The 23645-nt window shown below is 45.0% G+C and overlaps 1 protein-coding gene across 1 annotated transcript in view; it reads left to right on the plus strand.

The window, feature by feature from the left end:
- The window catches only part of LOC144096605 (mitogen-activated protein kinase kinase kinase 7-like), a 101248-nt gene extending 80599 nt beyond the window's left edge, over nucleotides 1–20649 (plus strand). Inside the window, exons 12-16 of the mRNA XM_077629412.1 lie at nucleotides 573–785; nucleotides 2875–2936; nucleotides 6896–7011; nucleotides 15248–15335; nucleotides 20377–20649. Coding sequence (XP_077485538.1) covers nucleotides 573–785; nucleotides 2875–2936; nucleotides 6896–7011; nucleotides 15248–15335; nucleotides 20377–20547 — 650 coding nt within the window. The 3' untranslated portion in view covers nucleotides 20548–20649. The remainder of the gene's footprint in view (nucleotides 1–572; nucleotides 786–2874; nucleotides 2937–6895; nucleotides 7012–15247; nucleotides 15336–20376) is intronic.
- Nucleotides 20650–23645: the final 2996 nt, after the last annotated feature.

A 23645-nucleotide genomic window follows, 5' to 3' on the forward strand; every position in this document is an offset into this window, starting at 1 on the left:
CATCATTTCTGAAGGGCGGGACGAGAGTGACACGGAAGAATCGGATGAGGATGAAACTTCGGAGCCAGCACCCATAAGTGTGCCTGTAGAAATGAGCTACATAGAGTGCCTCAGACAACTTGTTTATGCCAAGGGCCTTGGCAATAGCACGATTCTGCTTTAAGTAAACTGGAAACCTCCCTCATCGAATCTGCGCAGCAAAAACAGACGTCCATCAGGGACATTTTCGCAAAAAAAAATTTTGTGTTTTGACAAGCAACTGTCTTTAAAGCTGTGGTCCACTTACTACGAACTTCGGGATATAACGAATGGACGCCACGTGACGCTCATGTTCATTATAAGCGGGCTCGACTGTATCTTGTTTCGATCTTCAGATATGTTCTAAATTTTTTTGTTTAGATACTGTGTATTCTCATGGCAGTGTGTACGGTGACGTGTCACAACAAACTGGAGCTGTTGGACGTTTCCACTGCATTATGCCTTTTGTTTTTCTCATCCTCATGCATCATCTCACTTTGTGTGTGCCCCATAATGACACTCACTACAACCGCGGTCTCTCTGCTTTGCGGCAGGACACCGCCGTGCAGGCTCGGCGGGCTCCCAGCAGCTGAACGTGGCCGTCGGAGGCAGTGGAGACCAGCACACACCTGCGCAGCAGCTGCTGCTGCCCAAGTGGCCCAGCAGTGGAAGCACCGCCTCCCATGCACGGCCTCACCCCAGGTTCCCTGCGCCCCTGGCACTGCGGCCGGACCCATCGCGGAAGACCTCCTGGCCCGCCACGCCAGGTGACTGCAGGCGACATGGGAACTCACCTACGGGGAAGTAGATGAAGCGAAGAAACCCCGGGTGGGAAAACTTCGCTCTTTGCCATGGCACAACGGTGTCATTGATGATTCAAGCAGCTTGGAAGTGCCTTTGTTCAAAGAGAAAGCAACACCACTGTTTAGCTGATTGCATGCTTTTGTTAATCATGGATGGTCGGACAGGCAAGCGGGCAGGGAGGCAGGCTGGTTGGTGGGCCGGCGGGCGCATGATATGAAATTTTGATTTGCAAAAAAATCTTTCTCAACTGTTTCTTCCCTCTTAATGACCCGTCACCCCAAATTGATGTCACCTTTCTTTAGAAAAGAAATGGGTTCATTACGTGAGCAAATACAGTAGGTTAACTCTATATGTATAGGACAACTCCCCTATTTTCATTGCACATTTTGAAAAACCAAAAGCCCAACTTACTTGCAGCAATGTACAGCGGTATGTACATTAGAAAATGTGCACATTACAGATGCATATAGCATGTTACAAAAACAGAATTGCACATGAAATACAAAGAGACCTGTTCAAAGACTATAGATAGTTAAAATTTTTTGTCTATCCTTTTTTTTCAATGATTCATTAGACATTAGAATACACGGAATACCACATGGTATTTGCTTACGACCACTAAATAATTTAATATCGCATTATGTTTCAGTTTCATCAACTGAGCGATGGCTGTAACGTGTGGTTGACCTCTAGGTCACGTGACGCGCAAGAAAACCTGCAATATAATCGTTTATACTTAGTTTCATTTCATTACAAGACTTAAACCATCCTGCTTCAAGAGCTGGAATGACATCAAACGACGGTTCAGTGTTTATATTACTGTACTTTTCGTGCCTTACATGAACTAACGGTTAACTATACTTCAAAGCCATCTTTCAGCTGATGAGACCAAAACTGAAACCGCATGAAGAAGAAATTCAATTATAAGTTATTTAGCAGTCGTTGGTGAATGTCATACTGTGAACAATGTATATTGTTACGTGGTGGCAAGCCAAGGAAGGCACAACATGATGACAGAATGAAGATATGATTTAATGGCTCAAGGCCTAGCGCGAGCACTCCGTCCCGCGCCACTGCCCTCTTCTTCGTCTTCATAACATGACCCCGGTCCTCCGAGCGATCGTCCTGATCGATTGCTTGAGTTACGGTGAGGTGACAATGAGCATGGCCAGAAAGGGTAGAAGAAGATGAAAGGCTTGCCACCAAGATGAAGGAGATTGTCTGGTGGACGGTTGCCCCCGGAGCTTCGGGTCCAGCGGTCGGTCACCCACAGCCGAAGGTCAAGGGTTGAGGGATCGCCGCACAGCCTGGGTGGGGGTGCCGTCTTGGTTCGGGTCGCAGTCGGGTCATCGTACATCAGGTCCTGGTCGCCGTGTCTTGTGTTCGGGGCTGGGGACGGGGCGGGGGAAAGCGGCTGGTCGGTTCTGGTCAGTTCGAGCTGGGGTTGGGCCGGGCGGCGGAGCCCAGGTCCCCTCGGTCGACGACGAAGGCGAGCAGAAGGCGGCGATGCTCCGGGGACTAGATGACGATGAGTACCCAGCACCTCACACCAAATGTTACATGGTGGCAAGCCAAGGAAGGCACGACATGATGACAGAATGAAGATATGATTTAATGGCTCAAGGCCTAGCGCGAGCACTCCGTCCCGCGCCACTGCCCTCTTCTTCGTCTTCATAACAATATTAATGTCTAATGCATCACTTGAACGAAGAAAGCAGGCAAGCAAAAATTTGGTGTCTTTAGTCCTTCAAAGTATGAAAACTGAGAGTGACAAGCCGCTCAGGATCCAATAACACAGCGGTACTATTAAAATGACTCCGCTGCATGCTTGTGAGTGGGGCGTGGCCCCATCAGACACCTGTGTGCCTTCAACCAGGTGTCTTACCTCACTTGTGGTGGTTCACTTTATCGGAAAAAGACAATGTCAGATATTTGAGAGAAGATAAAGGTCAGTGCAGGTTAGCTCTGAAGAACAAGAATGCCACTGGCACTTTTGCCACTGGAGGGAGTCACTCCCCCTTTGGTTCTCACCATTCCACCGTGTTTCTGCAGACTGCCCGCAGGAGGTGGACCTGGGCCTCAATGCACACCTGCTCATCGACCCTTCCCTGCAGGTAGGCCTGTCCATCCCCACTTTGTGCAAGTGGAGGAGAAATCGTTAAGTGGTGAAATGTAGTGGCTTCTTTAAGTTATAAATAGGGGTTGGACATTTAGGTTTAAACCAAAAAACACCTATAAAAGTAAGCCGAAATCATTTTTTGAAATTTGGTTTTAACCAAAAGCGGTCAATATTTCTGGAATGCATATTACAGCTGGCTGGCTTCTCGATACCGGCTACAGTAAGCCACAGCAGCAAATTAAGAGAGTGCTGAACCAGGAGCACGGTATAGATATTAGTATCGTCTTACTTTGGTGCCATGGTTGTGAGCTCTTTGCCAATGATCTGCGCTCTCAGTTATGCCCTTGCAGGTAGGGAGGCTCTAACTCCTCTGTTACATACTGTCGGGTTGCTTGCAGCCCCATCTGCTCAGACTTGTCACCGGCTTAGGGCCGTCGCTTGGTTAAGTAGCATTTTCCATGGCACATAAGGGTACCTAATACTCTTTAAACTTTAACAAGCAACCATCAACGCAAAACCATGCATAAAGGGCACTGAACTGTCACGTCCTCAGTTTCCCGGCGGTTAAGCAGGAGTAACATGACTGCGGTCAGTACATTCTGTTTAGTGCAGAGTGGAACAAGAGAATGACAGCCAAGCTTTTAGAATTAGACTGCCACTTACCTTTTTGTCTCAAGGCACGAGTATTTAACTTTGACATTTCTACTTTTTGTAAAAACCGTACGATTTTGTTGCTACATGAGCTTCTTGTACCAAAAAAGGAGCAACACAAACACTGCGTAACTTCATACCGCACAGGAACAGCATATATTTCACCGATAAAAACCGAAATGTTTTACACAGAACGTAATATTCACCGAAAAAAAAAAACGACAATTGCAATGTGAAATAAACACCTAAAAAAGGGCACCAAATTTTCCAAAAATAAAAGAAGATAAAAATAAAATATAAAGCTGCTTGATATTGCACCAACTTCTCTCGTTGTCATGGACTGGCATTGTCATAGAGCAAGTCCTCCCATATTGACCAATGCAGTAGCTGGCCAATTTTTCAGGCTCCAATAATTCGAATTTGTGCGTTATTTCAGGCGTTGTTGAAGAACCGTCAAGCACCTCATAGGAATGTATACATATTCACGGTCAAGGCCAATATTACGTGAACGCGTAAACGCTCTGTGCCGCAGAAAGGCTGGTGTCGGCATTGCCGGCGGCATCGCCAAAAACTTAGACTAGTCGATTGCAAGAGGCTCCCATAGATGGCACCAGCCACACCACTAACGCCTCGGAAGCCCCTGGCCTTCGGGCCCTCGTGTTGTGAGTCAGTGTCGCTACCTCTACACCACGCAGGCACATTTGTACGGCTTTTCTAAAGCTGGGCTTTATATGTATGTCATGTGGTCTTTCGCACAATGATTGCGTTTGTGAAAGAGGAAACAGTGTGCATGTCTGCGTGGGCAAGAGAAACATCTGTCACGTCATAGGTGGAGGTTAAGTGTCTCCAAATTTTTGGACTGCCTGGAGTTTGGCTTTTTGTAAATGATGTCAGGAATACTGCGTGGAGTCCGAAAGTTTAGATTTTTCGATTTAACTGAAACACAAGCGACCATCGCTGCCACAAATAGCTGGCTGTTCGCTGTCTTTGTCAATGCGAAAGGTGCTACCTCTCAATGAATTGGATGGATTGGCTCGTATAGGCTTAGTTATTTGTTCCTATTTGCTGCCACTCAAGTTAATCGCACGGTCTTAGTTCCCATCGCGCTATTGCATTGATAACGCATAAAATTTTGAAAACGGGACAATGGTTGCACAAGGGCTCAGGTGACGCCGCCTGCGGTGCGGGGAGTATGGATGAATTGGCGTTGGGGGATGGGAAGGCAATCGGAGACACTGGCTTCTATTTGGTTCTTCCTGCGAGTCCTTTCCTATCAGTCTGTACATCAAGTGTTACCCATGGAAATGGACTCTATCCTTGCCTCGCACAGCACGTGTCAGGCAGTGAGGAGCCTGCTTTGTGGCGCACTAGCACACAAATGATTCGTGGCATGGCTCTAGACCACATCCCTCATTTTGGTATCGCTGGCATGAGGTGTGGTGTGGACTGCGAACTTGACAGAAGCACGACTCTGGCTCGAATACGAAGTAATATTGTTGCTTGCAAGCGGGACATAGTAAATAACTAAATTCGCAATTTCTTAACCTGGCTTTTCTCAACAAATTCATTTCTTTTGTAAGTTCAACGGATTTTGCGGGGTGTTCAATTATTCTGACGATTTTTCGGGTCCTTCCGAGTTCAAAATATTGGTTGGCGACTCGTTTAGTCAGGGGTTAATTAACTGCAGAACGTGGGCAGATTGCAACGTGAAAGAGAGCGCAAATTTGAAGGCAGGGAGAAGCACCTTTGCTCACTGCGTGCACTTGTCGAGCACCTGAATGCATTCTCCAAAGTCTGGAGGACCAAACCTGCCAATGTTGGAGTGTATTTTAAATTATAGACGCACCCTTTCCTCAGCTTATATACAGTAAAACCTCGTTAATTTGAACTCATTCTAATTAACTCTATTTTTTAATTATCCGAGCAGAGCAAAAAAATGGGACCCAGGCAAAAAATTGCATTGCGGGAATGCGCTGCCTATATTGGACAAACTTTGCGATTACCACATACTGCCCCTGGTGAAAGTCTACCTCCAACTCGTAGTCTGCTGGCAAAAAAAAAAAAAAAAAAAATTGTCTCCAAATTCAAGTTATTGCATGCACCCCCCCCCCCCCCCTCCCCTCCTCCTGAATCCCTTATCGTCCTGCCACTGCACGTGGTTTTGTAGTTTCTGGCTGGATGGAATTATGGCGCATGCAAAGCTCAAATCAATAAACGCTTAACGATGTGATCACAAGGACAGTAGTCTGAAGCCATTGGAAATCATGAGCGAAAAAATAGGACTCCATCCTGTTTTCCTTATTATCATGTGGCCCAATTCACTATATAGCGGCAAACAGAACTGCAAACAGGCCCGTAGTTTCAGGTTTCAGTGCGACGCACACCTCGCAGATCACAGGAAGTTCGCTCTTGAGTCTCATGCTACCGATCGCTCATGCGAGGAAGCGACCGCCAATGTGAACAAACCAGCTTAACTGTAAATGGACGCCGGCACGGGGCGCTTACTACCGCATTTCGTCCAAAAGTAATCTTCTAATATCGCATGGTTGTTCCTCTGAAAAACAGTCAACTCACACATGACGGTACTAGAGCAATCAGAGATGCCAGTAACATAACCCTCTAACTCCAGCACACCACTCAAAGAAACAGCACATGCCGGTGTTGGGCGCAGTCAGCCGACCGCGGGCATGGAGGAAGAAGGACCATACTGTGGGACATGCACAGGTGCGCGTTTCGGTGGTCCGCAATCCATACCATAGACTGGTCCTTGTGCTGGGAGTATCGGGGCTGGGGCGCGATCAAGCATCTTCATTGCTCTGTGGTGTTGCCTCGTGGCTCTTGAGGGGCCGCCACTTCACTGGTTTGCAGTGAAATCAGGATCTGGGATTCCCGCATAGCAACCCGGGCTTCGAATTAGCTGGGCTGGTGCAGGCTGCCACTTCAAATTATCCAGTCGGTTTTGCATTAGAAATTATGGGACCCCAGAAATTTTGCGAATTATCTGGGGTTTCAAATTAACGAAGTTCAAATTATCGAGGTTTTAGTGTATGACGACTAGGTCGTTACAGTTGTCTGGTTTTGCTGCTGGTCATTGACACCCTCTGGACATGTGTAAAAAACAAAGGATCTGTGAACAAAAAAACAAGTTTTGCTTCGCTTCGCTCAAGGAACATTATGCAGAGACAGTGCGGATGGTTAGAAGTGTTCCTTATGAAGCAAGTCTTATTTGCCCCCGTTTCTCGTTCTTCGTGTTGTGTGGCTGCATTGCCGGCTTCTTGCTTGTGGTTTCACTTCCCCTGGCAGCCCCTGAGCCCCATTGCCAGCTGTGCAGAGTCCATGCGCATCTTTGAGGACCACCGCTGCCTGGCCCAGTGGTACTTCAAGCTCCAGTCCGAGATCTGCCTGCTCAACCAGCGAAGGTTCGTTGCTGCCCTTCGCTGCTGCTTTTAAATTAACAGACCAACTTACTGGACTTCATCCTGTCGCAACAAGGGCCTTGTTCTGTTCATATTGCAGCAGGCAGGCAAGTGACACAGGGTTAGTTTGTGAAGATGAGGGCAAAGGGACTTTGGTGCAACTGGTGGCTGGAGTTGCTCTGTGTGTTTCAATATCTGTTTCAATAGTGATAGCAAGGTAACGGAAGTTTGTTACGGAAGGTGGATGCAGAGGTCACTGGCTGGAGCCTAGCATGCCGTACTGGTTCCTACGGAGGATGTTGCAACCCCTAGCACCTGACCAAGGAGCACTTGCATATTCAGCCCCATTTGTTGTTCTCACTGTATCACAGGAAAATCTTACCCTGTTGGTATCTGTGCAATATGGCTGTGCCAAACACCTTGAAGGCTTCAGTGGCTGTGCCTAAGGGCCACCCATGCCACATCTTGGAAATTCATGGACAGGCTTGATGAAGCATTGCTGTCTTCATTAATGAAGAGCGCAGCTTTGAAATCATGAAAAATGGCCAAAAATTTGATTTTTTGAAAAGTGTTGTCTCAACGCCTATGCCTTGTTTCTTTATGCTGTCCCTAAGTTTTGCTGAAATTGACCGAGAAGTACCGTAAAAACCGGACTATAGGTCGACCCCCTAACTAACCAATTCTAAAAATGAAAAAGATCTTTTTCAATAGGAAAAGTACCGAAAGACATCCTTACTTTGAAACAAATGCGACTCGAGAGGTTGCACAATGGTGACAGTATTTAATTTCATTTAAATGCTGCTTGTATGTACACCCGGCAAATTTTTTAACAATATCGCACACCAATCGGCCCGCGTGTTTGTTTCTGGCACAGGCAAGTACGGCGCCGTAGAGCAAAGCCCTCCTCTTCATGAATCGCCGCAACCAGGATGGCGAGCCTTTGAATTGCGCCCTCGTGAGTCTAGAGGCACGCGCGATCTCTGCCGCTTTCACGCGGATGCATTCGGCAGTCACAGGCAGCGATCTTGCTCGCAGCGCAACGTTTCCTTCCTATTCTCGATACACTACGGTCTGCCCACGAAATGTTTTCTTCTGGTTGCTGCAAGTTGTAATACGCAGCTTCTGCCTCCGCCAGTACAGAATGCTCTTTTCGGATACTCCAAATTCGCGCTGTGCCACCAGGTTCCCGTGAGCTTCCTCATACTCAATCGTGTTTTTCTTGAAGGCGACGGTAAATTGCCGTTAGCTTCCGCTTTGCATCTACTGAAACGCAAAATGGCGACACTGCTGCTGATGGCGATGGTGATGGAGGCTGCTGATTTCAGCCACCCATTGTTGCAAGACTTCCGTATTTTTTCCGCCAATGACCGGTATATAAGACGGGGGTTGACTTTTCACCATGGTTTTTTGAAAAAAAGTTCGACCTATATTTCGGTTTTTACGGTACTCTTAAGAAATTGTTTTTTGAACCGTGGCGAAAATGCTCGAACAATGGGCATTTTTCTCCACTATGGTTTTCTGCATGGATGCTTATTTTGTGGAGCAGAATTCTTCACAGTTGTTTCACCTATTTTGACCCTGTTTGTTTTGTTGCATTCCTACTATGACTATTTTTTTTTTATTTAACAATACTGTAGGCCTTTGCACAGGCCCAAACAGGAAGTGGATTGTAAGATATACACACGAGCACGGGAAAAGCAGGAAAAAAGAAAACAAAAACAAAAAATAGATAAAGCAAAAAAAAACTGCCATACAACAGCGCTGGAATTCAATACAAGACACTTTCTTTTGTTTCACATGAATCAGGGAACAAAGTACTCAAAACAATTGTAATATTTGTCATATAATATTCTTGTAGTTATCGCGGATCTATAAAACACCACTATTCAGCACATTGCAATATTTACATTTAAAATGAAATCACACGTGCACTAGTGTCCAATCACTCAACCAATGCAATATCTTGGAACTACGCATTCAAATACTTTCATGAACAGCCAAAATATGACTCCAATTTTGCAACAAAGCTATCCATAGAATCTGTTTCTACAATTTCCTTTGGCAATGTATTCCAGATTTCAATTGCCCATGGGAAATATGAATACCTAAACGTGTCGCATTGTGTCGGATACTGCCTGATGTGTCTATTATGACAGGTTCTATTGGAGTGTCGGTGTGGTGGCTGCACGTAATCTCGCTTATCTATATTAATGTTGTTATTACATAGCATAAAAAGGAATTTCATGACAGCCACACGACGCCGACAAACAAGGGTAGGCAGTGCTGCCTGGCTTCTAAGAGCACTTACGCTTTCGTGTCGAGAATACTTATGGTATATAAATCGCAACGCTTTATTTTGGATGCTTTCTAATTTCTGTGAGAGTCCTTTCTGGTGCGGGTTCCACACTATGCTACCATACTCAAGAATTGGCCTTACTAAGGTTTTATATGCTGTTAGTTTCACATAGGATGGTGCTGCAGTTAATTTTCTTCGCAAGAAACCTAGTGTTCGGAAGGCCTTCGTGCATGTATTATCGATATGGGTATTCCATTTTAACGCGCTTGTAAAGGTTATGCCTAAATATTTTACTGTGTCAGTTTGTATTAAATCATTGCCCATTAATGTTTAATTGAACCTAAAGATCGACTTTCTATGAGTTATGGTCATATACTGTGTTTTCTTAAGATTAATTTCCATTCCCCACATGTCACACCAGCGGGCTATATTGCTTAGTGTAGTATTTAGTCTAAGCTGGTCCTCGAGTCCTTGTACACTTGTATAAATTACCAAGTCATCGGCGAATAGCCGCAATTTTACTCCATTTTCTGCACAATCGGCGATGTCGTTAACGTATATTAGAAATAATAATGGCCCCAATACGGACCCCTGTGGTACCCCTGAATAAACTTCGAGTTGGTCCGAGTCATAATTATTTATAGTAACATATTGAGTTCGGTTTGACAGATAGGCTGCTATCCATTCTACTACATTGTGTTCAATTCCGATAGACTTTATTTTCTCGATTAGTTTACAGTGCACGACGCGATCATAAGCCTTCGAGAAATCAATAAAAATAGCATCAGCTTGGAATTTGGAGTTAATTATTGATGCGAAATCATGTGTTATTTCTAATAATTGTGTTATAGTTGACAAGCCTTTTCTAAAACCGTGTTGCTTAGGATATAATATGTTATTTTCTTGTAAGTATGTCATGACGGCTTTACTTACTATGTGTTCCATTAATTTACAGCAGCAACTGGTTAGTGATATTGGTCTATATGTTTCCACGTGTAATTTATTGCCTTCTTTATGAATGGGTATTACTTTGGCACATAGCCAATCCTTGGGAAGAGAGGCTGTACTCAGCGATTCAGAAAATATAATTTGCAAAAAGGGAGACAGCTGCTGCGCGTATCGTTTCAAAAATACATTTGATATATTATCGGGCCCCGGCGCCTTCTTGGTGTCTATTTCCAAAAGTAAGTTTAAAATGCCCGACTCTGTTATCACAACTCCGCCCATCCGGGTGTCAGCGGCTGTCACGGGTGCACTCGATATTGGCCAGCGCATGAAGACGGATTGGAAATAGGTGTTAAATGTATTTGCTACAACGCGCTTGTCTTCTATGACCAAACCTGCCACTTCTATTTTACTGCTCACGCCTTCTGGCTTCGACAAGTAGCGCCAAAACTTTTGCGGTTGATTCCTTATGAAATTTGTTAACTTATTTGAAAAGAAGTCGTCTTTTGCAGCTTTTATTTCTAATTTCAATTTGCATGCGAGCTCTATTATCTCCGCAGAATTTATCCTTTTTCTTCGACGCCTTCTTAGTTTTCGTTTTAGGTGAATTATGCTCCGCGTGATCCACGGTGTTTTCCGCTCGGTTCTTTTGAATTTTGTAGGTATGAAATTATTTTCGCAATGCATTATAGCCTCTTTTAGTTTTATCCAAAGGCCATTAACGCCTCCACAGGATTCAGCTGAGAAACCATCCAAGGTTTCCTCTTAGTAGTCAATAGCACTCTCATCAGTAGCTCGGCTATAGTCCTTGAAAGCTATTCGAGATGGTTTGGTCTTACACCCAGCGCTCATACGCAGAGTAAAAAATGTTAGAACCAGCATCTTATGATCTGAAATCCCTTCAACGCGTAAATGTGGTGTTATCGACTGCGATACCAAAGCAAGATCAAGTACTGAACAGGCATTCCCCTGGACACGCGTAGGTTCATTAACAATCTGTGATAAAGAAAAACTAAACATTATGTCAAACAGGTGCTCACAGTTTTTTGCATCTCTGTTGCCGATAGTTAACTTATTCCAATCTATCCCAGCTAGATTAAAATCCCCAGTTAATAACAGCTTTGTACGGTTATTAATTTTGCTGTGTAGGTAATCATGCACTTTCAAAAGGTATTCCTCATGCGCTACAGGGTGTCTGTAAATAGCACCTATTAACAATGATGTATTATCAAACTGAATTGTGCACCAAGCACTTTCATGGTTAGCTATTCCAGGCTCTTCTTGAAATGTTAAACTGCTTTTTATCATAATAGCTACGCCGCCTCCTCGGCTATCACGATCTGTGCATATCAATGAATATGAGGCAGGCGAAATTTCAGTATCATGTATTTGGGCATGTAGCCATGTTTCGGTAATTATTACAATATCTGGACTATACAGTATGATTATCTCTTCTAATTTATCAATTTTATTAATGAGACTTCGAGCATTCAGGCACAATATCGAAAGCGGCGCAGATATCCGTTGCGTCTTGTTACCTTGTCATTTCTTTCTGCGTTCTTTCGTGCTACCCTGTGCCGATGACGAGTTGTGGGAATCACTTACGGTAGGTGCAACGTTTCTTGTTATTTCTACTCTGGTGCGTTTATCGGGATCCCACGTGTAAATACGTCCGTTCAGTCTTAGTTTATCAAATGATAGTGAGGCTTTTGTACCGTTTGCCCGTTCAATTGCCGCTGAACGCCACAAGTTAGATCGGATGTCTCTTATTCTTTTTGAGAAATCTTCTGATATTGATATCGGTGTGCCCTTGAGTTTGTTACAGCAAGAAAGAATTTTGTTTTTTTCTCTGTATTGAAAAGTCGAAGAATGATTGGGCGTGGGCGCTGACCGTAACGATTGCCAATCCTATGGATTCTTTCAATAGATTTAACTTCAAGGTCGAGTGTATCCTTGAATATACCTTCTTTTATTTTGTTTTCTAGTGTTCTCGCTTCCTCGTCTGAGTCTTCAGTAACGCCATAAATTACTAAGTTATTTCGGCGACTTCTATTCTCCATATCATCCACTTTATTAACGAGTTCATGCAATTGTTCGTTCATGCTTTTGCAACAACTTTCACATTCCGATATTTTTTGTTCGCATTGTCTGAATCGAGATAGCTCATCCTCAATGGACGTTATTCTCAATGGTACAGCGCATGACATTATTTGTGACATTCCTCTAGCTCAAAGTATGTCAATGGTCAGTGCATTGCAAAAATTCTAAACCAGGATTTGTGCTTCGCAAAAAAAAAAAAATAAGAATTCTATTAATATGTTGACCTATAACACACCCGTATGAATGTAGTGAATGTTGAACCAGCCTTCTGCCCTATTTTCTTGAGACTGCAGCCTTTTCACAAGATCCAGAGGAACAATGTACAGTAAAACCTTGTTAATACATAGCTGGCGGGGACGCAGGAAAACTACGCACTATCCAGTATTACACCTTAACCAGCTAGTACAAATTTGCCATTATTCACACTCCGAAAGGCGAAAAATTCAGGCACAGTAAATTTCCCACAAAAACACGTACATACATGCACTTTATTTGTTTTCCGCCGACCAGAAGTCCGTCATTTTCAGTTGCTGCCGTGGCAGCCATTCAGCTACAACAGCGGTCTCAAAATCGGCGAGACTGGGGCCAAGCTTTTCCATGAGACCCATCTTCTCAGCAAACACCTTCATAACCGTCATTGCTTCAGCGGCTTCCGCCACATTAGGGCTCAAATGTTCCGTTGCCAAGTCGTTGCCGCGGTCCTTGTTCTCGGTGCCCTCATTGCCTTGGGGCACCGATCGGGGCACTGCGGCAACAATCTCGCTTTCCGACCAGCCCGGTGACGTTGAAACCTCGCTGTCGACCTCGCAGAACATTTCGAAGTCTACAGTCTCCGCACCGCCCTGTCGCTCCAACACCTCGGTTAGTAGGGCGTCACAGTCATCAGTGGGATCGTTGACTTCAGGATCACTTGTGTGCACTATGAATTTCGCCCTCGCGAAGCAATTCTGTACCGTTTTCCTGCTTTCCATCGCCAGAAGCATTCTGCGTAGGAGGTTCTTCGTATAGTGATGCTTGGCTGAATGAATGATGCCTTGGTCGAGAGGCTGCGCAAGTACTGTGGTGTTGGGTGGCAAGAAGAGTAGCTTGATTGCGCCCAAGTTTTCCAACTCAATATGAGAGGATGCGTTATCAAGCACTAGCTGGATTTTTCTTTTTTCTGCCATGAAACGCCGATCCAATAGCCGGACGAATTCTTCAAAAAGCTTGCCAGTCATCCACGCTTTTTGGTTGCCTGAGGGCAATTGACCGCCTTCAGGCACCTTGATTTGGCGTACCTTCCAGTCACGAGGAGTGGCAACTTCTGGCTTCCTGTCATGTTGACCGAAAAAGAAACTGATATTCTTTCTTTTGCAAGCTTGCCACCGGTGCAGTTTTCCCCCTTGAATGCCAGCATTCTGTTGGTCAGAAGTCGGTATAAAAGTTCCGACTCATCTAAGTTGAAGACATCTTCCACGGCGTAGTTGGCTAACTGTTGCTGCAGTAGCCCATTCTGCCATTCTTCGGCACCCTCCTTGTCCGCGTGTGCTGCCTCTCTGCACACCACCCTCGACCTTATATTGTAGCGTGCTTCGAACCTAGACAACCAACCGTTACTGCAAGAAAAATCTTCGCAGTTCAGATGTGCGGCAAACACTTCTGCTTTTCCAGCGAGAAGGGGCCCGGGGACCGGCAGGTTTTCTGATCTAGTTTTTTTAAGCCATAGCACCAAAGCTTTTTCATATTGGGGGGAAAAGCAGATCCCCTCAAGCGGCACCTCTTCATATTCGGTGCAACCCCGCTTTTCAGCTTCTCCCGAGCATTCCAGATGCTGCAGACTGTTGTTAAGGGCAAGTCCCACTGATGGTGCTAGTGCACTCTTCGTTTTTTTTCATTTTCAATGGAATGAATAACGTGCAACTTCTCCTTCACTTCGGCTTAGTGACGACCGTTCGCACACACACTGACGCAACAACGGCTTTGCGCTTCGCACAGCACCAGCTCAGAACAAAGGACACCACCACAAAACGCGCGTTTCCTGCCTACAACACAACACAACTGCATGTGCAGCATGAGCAGATGTTGACGCAAGGCGGCGAGGTCACGTGGGCAGGGTGGAGTGGCGGTGATGGTTACTGCGATAGGGCTGGCGACGATACGTTCGCACGCAAGAGCACAGAAGTGGCCGACGCTTTCTGGGCTCCTTATCGATATGGACATCGCCGCACTCGCCGGAACATGGCCGAAATGGCCGCAATGTTGTATCGCAGGCAAAACAAACTTTGATAGTGCTTCTCAGAAGGGTGGAAAATGTTTTACAGGCGCCATACTGTGATGGCAAGTACGTATTAAGCGATAGGCACTTCATTAGCCACTACGCCTTAAGCGGTCAGCCAATACATAGGTTTCATTGGTGGCTCAGCCGGGGAATTCTCACTACGTTTTAACCGCGACTACTAAGTGGGTACGTATTAACGAAGTTTTACCGTATATTAGAAATCAACTTTCAGGAGCAGGGAAATTTTGTGACAGTAGTCATGGAATTATTTTTAATATGCTCAAAAAATTTCTTGTAAACACATAAAGGAATAGAAAAATTCTTGTTCAAAGCTGCATGCCCCCTCAATGGCAGTGGGGGGCCAGAGGGAGTTTCCTGAGTAGTTGGTGGAATTGTATTCTGCGTGGAAACGGTGGAATTCCTCTTCCAATGGCTGCTTGATGGCACGTGCAGTGATGAACTAGCAACCACACATGTCTGAGCATAGGCAAGCTGTCCACGATGAGAGAGAGGCTTTTCTTTTTTCCTGAAATCCCCTCTCTACTATTGCCTGCAATGTGATGGAACCTTTTAAAGTCTAGCGTTATTTATTGGGCCCCTCCTGATATGACCAAGTGGTGATGCTCTTTGTGATGACGCAGCAAGGAGCTTGACAAGGAGCTGGAACTCCCCATATGTGAGCCACAGCGGACATACTATGATGAAGCCGAGCAGCTCGAACAGGAGACGGTATGCATACCTTTTCTCTTGCTTTCAGCTGAAGCCATTGTGCTAAATTCTTGGAATGTCAAATTTTTGCTTGAGAGCTATAGGGAGTATGCACTGACGCCACATTCGTGGCCATTTTGTGGTGCATGTAGCACTGTGAAAGGCTGCAAGCATATCTGATTGGCTTATCGCCACTTGCTTCGGTTTACACAGCTGAAGCTGCGTATTGTACCACAATATGGCTCCCGTGACATCATGTGAATACCTCGGTAAGTGTACCTGTGAATAAAATGGAATAGTCAACCCTCGATGTAACGGACACCGATGTTATGAATTATTGGCTACATCGAACTCTTTTTAAATAATTTTGACAAACGCATCCAATTTCTAATTTATATATCGCACGCGGTTGGCCATGAAACGGATATATCGAACTCGCGGCAGACTGTGCCTCTTCGGATGGCAGGCGGCGGTCTTCTGCGCACTGCACAAGTGACGGTGGTGGTGCGGCAAGCGTTCGCGCCAAGGTTTGCACTTTTTATCTCGCACTCGCGAACAGTGGGGTCGCGTGTGGGGTTGCAGTCCGGTAGTCAGCACGCGTGCACGCCTCTGGCATGCGTCGACAGCGCCATGGAAGCAGCAGCGCAGGTGGTTGTAAGCTTGCAGTACCAATCCTGCGCTCATGTCGGCTGTCGGGGAGGTGGTGAAAACGGCGATATCTTTCGCACTGACGTACCGCTTTCCACGCGACACGGCTGTGATGCGGGGAAGCCACCGTAGCAGGCACTTCACCTGCGTTTGTGATGTTGTGCGGAGAAGCAAGCCTAACTGGAGCACGGTTTTCTTGAGGTCTCCGGAATAGCCGCGAGCGCGTTCAAAACGCCGCCAAAACCTGGGAAAACGTCTCTTCGTTTCTCTAGCAAGGATCGCCAGTATTGCTGTCCCTACAACTACTAAATTGTGCCGCTGTTGCGTGCATTTCTGACGAAATTTTATATTACGAATTTTGGCTATAGCGAACTGTTTTAGTATTTTTTACTTGTTTGCTATAACGAGGTTTCACTGTAATTTCAAAAAGTTCAAATACAAGTATTCATAGTTTATTTAAAAGTGAAATTATTTTTTATTTACAACGCAGTCTCAAAGAAAAGCTGATTTATTACGCAGCAGATATTTTATTTCATATAATTGTAGCCTGTGCAAAAAAAAATAGTATCACGTTCTGACCTAAGTGACTACATGGCAAGCAAGCTCACTGAGTCCACACACAATATCGAGGAAAATGTTTGAGTATTGACCCTAAATTTTTGTTTCTGTTTCTTCTTTAAATTGGTGCGTAAGGGACTGGTTAACATGAATGCTGGTTAACATCAAAGTTCAGTTAATGCCATGTGAGGCATAAAGGAACAGTAGTATTATAACTTTTTTGTTTCAATTGGTGCGTAAGGGACTGGTTAACATGAAAGCTGGTTAACATCAAAGTTCAGTTAATGCCATGTGAGGCATAAAGGAACAGTAGTATTAAAACTTTTTTGTTTCAATTGGTGCATAAGGGACTGGTTAACATGAAAGCTGGTTAACATCAAAGTTCAGTTATTGTCATGTGAGGCATAAAGGAACAGCAGTATTATAGCTTTTTTGTTTCATTTGTATTTATTCTGGGTCTTGAGGCAGTCTCGTGTAAGAGTTAAAGTTAGTTATAATAACGAAATAGCGATTACAGTCAAACCTTGTAATAGTGAACAGGTAAAAAATCGTTGGTTCTATATAGCCCAAAAAAAATTTCATCGAAAACCCACGCAGAAGCAAAATTTAGTCAGTGGAAGAACAACTTAGACCTTTCTAGAAGTTCTAGTGCTTTTTCGAAGGCATTGCAAAGGCTGCAAAAAAAAAAAAAAATGAGCACCAAAAGCCAGTTAGTGCCTTCCCTGCAAAGCACCATCAGCATGCAGCGGCTGCTGGTCAGACGCCAGCTAGTGTGGCTTCTCCGCATTACAGTGGTGGTGCATGAGAAATGGGTCTGCAGAACGAAAGCTGTCATCGTTCCACCACCACCATGACAGTCGACATGAGCACGGGATAGCTACTGAAAGGCTACAACCGACCATGCCACTGATTCCTGGCCACCATCGACAGGAGTGAGAGGTGCAAATGGGTGCTGACAATCTGGCAGCCTACTGTTCATGCGGTATATCATCCGTGACGCTGTTGGCAAGTGTGTGAAAAAGCGTGAACTGCAGCACAAACACTTGCCGCACCGCCACCAGTCATTTGTGTAGTGAGGCAAAGCCTGCTGTCTGTCATTTGAGTGGGCACAGCCTGGTGCTCAGCAGTTTGGAATCTCCATTTCATGACAAACTGCGTTTAATGTATGAAGTAAGAATAGCATGTGTTTGTTAAAAATATTTAGGTACAGTTCTATGTAGCCATTAATATCGTATTTACTTGTGTATAACCTGCATCAAAATCTGAAAAAGTGTGTTTAAAAAGTGGGGATCTGGGTTATCTGCGAATGTTTTCTTTGAGGGGGGGGTTCAGCTTCATAGCAATGCGCGGGGGCCTCCCCCCTCTAGTCCACCATCCCCATCGTCATCGACGCTTGTCAAGCCGATGAGGGGTCAACGAAAGGCATGGCCAAATCCACATTCATTGTCTGTTTATTCTTCCCTACGCCATTGGCCACATTTTCTTCAGCCAGCGTTGAGCCTAGTGTCAGGCACTGTTTCTTGTACTACATTCCAGTTTGCACTGTTTGCCTGCTCTGTTTTGGCATCATGAGTGCGACTCGATGGCAGTGTTTCACAGTGAAATAGCCACTGCCAAAGAAACCGGCAACAGAGCTGCTGCTCGCACTGGATTCCTTCCGAGGCCACTGCACTCGTGCAGTGAAGGCTCGCCTTGCCGAGACCGGCACCGACCTCGTTATAATACCTGTTGGCATGACGTCCATGCTACAGCCACTTGACGTGTGCCTGAACTAGCTGTTCAAGGCACACATGAAGCGGCTGTATGCCCAGTGGATGGCCGACGGCCTTTATGCCCTCACACCGACGGGACGCGAGCAAAGGCCCGATATTCCATTGCTGTGCCAGTGGGTCGTGGATGCGTGGAAAGCGATACTGGCCGACTTGGTGCGTAAAAGCTTTAAAAAATGTGCCATCAGTGACGGCTTGGATGGTTCCGAGGACGACTACGTCTTTGAGAATGGCGATGAAGCCTCGGATGGCAGCAGTGAGAGTGGCGACGATTGAGAATCGGATAGCCAATGACATGGTGGTGGTCGTATGAATGAGTGATGTGAAATCGAAATGATCACTGAGTGTGCAGTTGTATCTTTCTAGTGTTTTTTTTTTTTTTTCAGCTAAACGTGCGGGTTATAAGCGAGGCTCTTTTTTCTTCGTGGAGTTCGAAGTTAGGGGTGCGCTTGATATGCAGAGGCAGGTTATACGCGAGTAAATACCATATATTCTATCTCGTCATTATGTCAAGGTTTGACTTATATCGCAGCTTTTTAAAGGACTAGAGTCACAAAATTTTTGCTTTTTTGTTTTCTTCTTTTAAGTGATGCATTAGATATTTGTGTGCATGGAGAACCCCATGGTATTTGCCTATGACTGCTAAATGATTTATAAATAAATGTCTTCTTGATGCTGCTTGGGTTTCACCAACTGAACGATAGCTGTGACGTGCAGTTGGACTTTAGGTCATGTTAGGCACAAAAGAATTGTAATACAACTGGTGATACATCATTTGTGGTAATTCTAGCTCTTGAAGCAGGCTGATTTAAGTGCTGTAGTGAGTTAAAAATGCGTATTAGTGTTTATATTACAGTTTTTCTATGCCTCGCATGACCTAAAATTCAACTGTATATCACAGCCATTGTTCGGTTGATGAAACCGAAGCAGCTTGAGAGAAGAAATTCAGTTATAAACTTCTTAGCGGTTGATGGCAAACACCACACGGTGATGCATGTGTTTTCTAATGTCTAATGCACCATATTAAAGAATAAAATATGGTGTCTGTAGTGCCTATAGTCTATATTCCTTTAACACCTCACATGACCTAAACTGTAATTTTATGTCATAGCCACCATTCAGCTGCTGAGATCGAAACTGACATGACGTGAGGCATGAAGTTCATTTATAGATTATTTACGAGGTGCAGAAGAATTCCACATGGCGATACATTTGCTAGTGTCTCACACACCTTTTCAGAGAGCAAAACATGCAACCAAAATTTAAGCTGTGCATACCTTTAATTGCGCGTGTTAAAAAAAGGGACACAGTTTGCTAGAAGTTCCTCATTTCCGATGCATTTTAACTGTTTTTATTGCACTGACCCCAGCATCCTTCTGCCTTGTGTGCGAAACAGCCAGTGGCTGCTCATGATAGCAGGAAGGCTACGTAGATACACTGTGGAAGTGGGGCAGTGGTGAGTGTGACAGTAGCATTGGGTATGGCATTCTGTAACGAGTGATTTTGACAACGAAAATGCAGTCTAGTGTGTGCAGCACAAAATTTTAACAGTGAAACACCTAATGCCCGCATGCTGCATTGTGGAAAATATGGCACCAGTTTGACATTTCGAGTTTAAAATATTCTTTTTCTTGTCTTGAAAGCACATGCAGATAACAGGAGTTCTGAACAAGGCTAAGTTTAAATGATATTTTGCTCAGTTGGAGTTTACAAATATTCTGTTTTTACTTTCATAGAAGACAGCAGATTCTTGGAGATCTATAGGCACCTCACTGAGAGGGTGCAGAGTGACATTCAGCAACATTTCTTTTCACAGTGCACAGTCCGGAGTGGTGCCCTCCACATGCAGAGACACAAGTGGAGCAAATACCAGTTTGCGCTATTCTGCACAGAGGGCACCACTCTCCTTTGCACCTCATTTGTCCTTTGTGTTAAGCCAACAACGCCTCAGAACTGGGAAACATGCTTTTAACAGCTTTCGCTGTAAATAAAAACTGAAGTTAACTCTTTTCCAGTTGGTTGGCTATATTGTTGCTGCCTGTGGGCAGTGGAACGCTGTCCCTAACAGATGCAAACAAACACTGCAGGAGCAGCTGAAGCTGCTGCGTGAGAGCCTGAAGCAACAGCTGCAGCTCTTGAAGAAGCAACAGCATCCAGCGCACAATCAGCACGGCAGTCAGCCAGGCAGCCAGCCTGGAAGCCAGCCTGGCAGTGGCAGCGGGAATGAGGACTGGGTCATGGTCTCCATGCCTCGATAGCACATCCATGAGCTGCTCTTACACTGCGAGGGGCCGTCATGTTTCAGCAGCAATGTCCTGTTGCGGTCCTATGGTATCATGGCCTGAAATTGAGAGTGATGGCTTCACGGGTTGTTGTTTGCAAGTGCTTGGACATTGATGCCAGTTTTTTTTTTTCCTTTCTCACATACATTTGCAGTATGGCCAAGTGCAAACTAGCACTCAGCAAACAATTGCTGTATTTTTTGGACTGCAGTCAAAATCTGTTGTGTTTATTGATTGTGTGTTTATTGATTGATTGATTTATTGATTTATTGTAAAAATGATTAAGCCTATATTTATTCTAGGTTGGGCTGGGGTAGAGGGAAGGAAGCATGGCTGGCATGTGGAAGACTGGGTGAGTTGGTAGGTAGTCATTCTAGAAAAAACAGCGCACACAGGACAGGGTCCCTGTCCTGTGTGCGCTGTTTTTTCTAGAATGGCTGGCATGTCATTTTCAAAGGCCAATGCATGCTGAAAGTTTAAAAACGAAAGTGGTTTTCTCTTGCATAGTTCGTGGGCAATGTGTTGATATTCTTCTAAAATGAAACCATATGCAGGCCTTGTCGCGGCAATGAGAGTAACATATTTACATGTATATATTGCGACCACGAATGCAGCGAGAGTTTGAGACTTCGCAACAATTTTTTTAAAAATATGCCGTTATAACGTTCTTCCTCCCGCGATTTCCTCCTTTCGGTTTTTGATATAGTTCTGTGTTTACTATCAACATGCTGTGCATAATTGAACGAGCTCCATGTACAGAATAGTATGACGTTTACCGCATGTCATTCTGCTGACTTTTTTTGCGGCGTGTACAATGGCACTGCACTGTCGTCCTACTTTGTTGGACTTTGTCGGTGGTGGGAAACTCCCTTTGTCTCATAGAAACGTCTGTGAACAAGCCTGTGAAGAGGCATTTATGAACTAGAGATCCGAGATGCAAATTTGTGTCGTATGCAACCAGGGAACGAGCATACAAGGTGGCAGTCAACTCTGGTGTACAAAAAAAAAAGAAAAAAAAGATGTCGCCAACCCATCTGCAGTTTGATGACTCTCATAGATAGTTTGGTGCTTCCACAACCTGCCTGAATGCATTTTCATGTTTTGTTCTTTGCAATCACTTTGCTGAGGACCGAAGCCTTTGCTTAGAATGATCACCTTTGGAAGTCTGAAAGAGGAGGCAAAATCCTGCTATAGTAGGATACAACTTAAAAAATTTGGGTGTGATTTAGCTCTAGTGAACCCTAGTTGAATTGCGAAAGCTTCGTTTCCTCGGCACGTCGTCTACGCAGCGTCTCAATCTGACGCTCTCGAGAACTCAAACCGGTTTCTTCCTCAGTTAAAGAGCCACTCCTGGACGTGGCACGACTCCTTCTAGCCGCATCTTCATTACGACGCTTCTCGAGTCGTGCGGCACGTTCTTCTGCCGTCTCTTGAGTGCATTGTTTCTTCCTCCCTTCGCTCTTTGTTGTTGTGTCTCTTTCACGCTCTCTATAACGACTAGAATCCACTGAGGCGAAGCGCATATGTATATATATACCCCCTCCTCCCTCGAGGCGACACCTCCTCTCCCTCTACCCCAGCGGAGCATATCTGATAGAGCGAGCGGCGACGGCGGCGCCATCTGTCAGAGCGCGGCTGCGGCGTTGCTAGGCAACGCCGAAGCAGACATATAGCATAGGGCGCGATGAGCCGAAATGGCTCGCTGGCTGGCGTAGTAAAGCTTTCGCTTTAAAAACAGCAATTGCTAACTCTGGGCCATGGTCTGCGGCGTAATGTATTACTCTGCTGGCCCATCGTAATAGTAAATGAAATGAAACTTTTTAACGTTTGACTATGATAAACAAGCCAGGTATCAAAATTCTAGTTCTTGTAATATTTTCTTGTGATTAGCTTTTTGTTTAGGTAACAAGAAAAGTTTTTTAACAACTGTCTACTTTTTTGTCGTGGAGGAAATCTGTGTGGCGGTCGTGAATGCGGGCGGAGCTTCACTGCAGACTTAAGTTGTATCCGACTATAGTTCACCTCCCTGCCACATAGAGGTGCTAAACTGTTCATCTGTGACAACCTGTAGGGGTCTTGTTTGGCTTTTTTTTTCACACCTTTTGCGTCATGGAGTGCGCCAAGCTGCAGTCACCTGCCAGTTGAGAGCACTGCATGTTTTGATGATGGGAAGCAAGTGCATCATTGTTGCCATACAGATGTACAATAAACACCCACAAAATTTCTGTAGTACAAATTAAATGATAAGCCCGTATATATAGATTATATATATATATATAGCATATACGTTACAAACACTGTGGTGTGATCTATGTTGTTGAGAGCCACAGTTCACCAGTGTCCTTTGGCTTCTGTGAAGTCTTGTACTAAATACTGTACGTATGTATTCCATTGGGTGTGAGCATCAGAGAACATTGTTATGTAGTCAGTGTACTTGCTCTCAGCACTGATTGTTGTTTCCATTGCAAGCTATACTTTGTTGATCATTAAACTGTCCCGGGGGTGTCTCCACTGGCTGTAACTAATAAAAGCATGCTGTCCAGCTGTGTGGTGAGCCTTGGGCCCTGCATTTTATTTTTCTTGGCTATGCTAAGCGGAAGGTGGTATCCAGCACATACGTGAGGCAGACAGAGGGCAAAAATGAATATGTGCCACCACGGTGTCTCAGTGGTTATGGCACTCTGCTGCTGACCCGAAAGACGCGGGTTTGATCCCAGCCGCGGCGGTCTAAGTTCACTGGAGGGGAAATTATAGAGGCTCACGTACTGTGCGATGTCTGTGCGCGTTAGCCCTAGGAGGTTGAAATTTCCAGTGCCCTTCACTACGATGTTCCTCATAGCCCAAGTAGCTTTGGGACCCCCATAAACCAAGCCAAAAATAAATATGAAAAAATTGAGCTTCGGTGCGCAAACACCACCTTGTTTGGCCATCTTGCCATGAATAAGGCTGGTGTTATGGGGTTAGGAACAGTTAGAAACATGATCCACGAAGCACAGTGATGGTCGACATTGAGGTGGTGGCTGTGGTGGATGGCCATTGTCTTATGATTGATTCCTCTCGAACTCGTGCTACAA

The sequence above is a fragment of the Amblyomma americanum genome, chromosome 7 (genome assembly GCF_052857255.1).
Source record: "Amblyomma americanum isolate KBUSLIRL-KWMA chromosome 7, ASM5285725v1, whole genome shotgun sequence".
Lineage (NCBI taxonomy): Eukaryota > Metazoa > Arthropoda > Arachnida > Ixodida > Ixodidae > Amblyomma > Amblyomma americanum.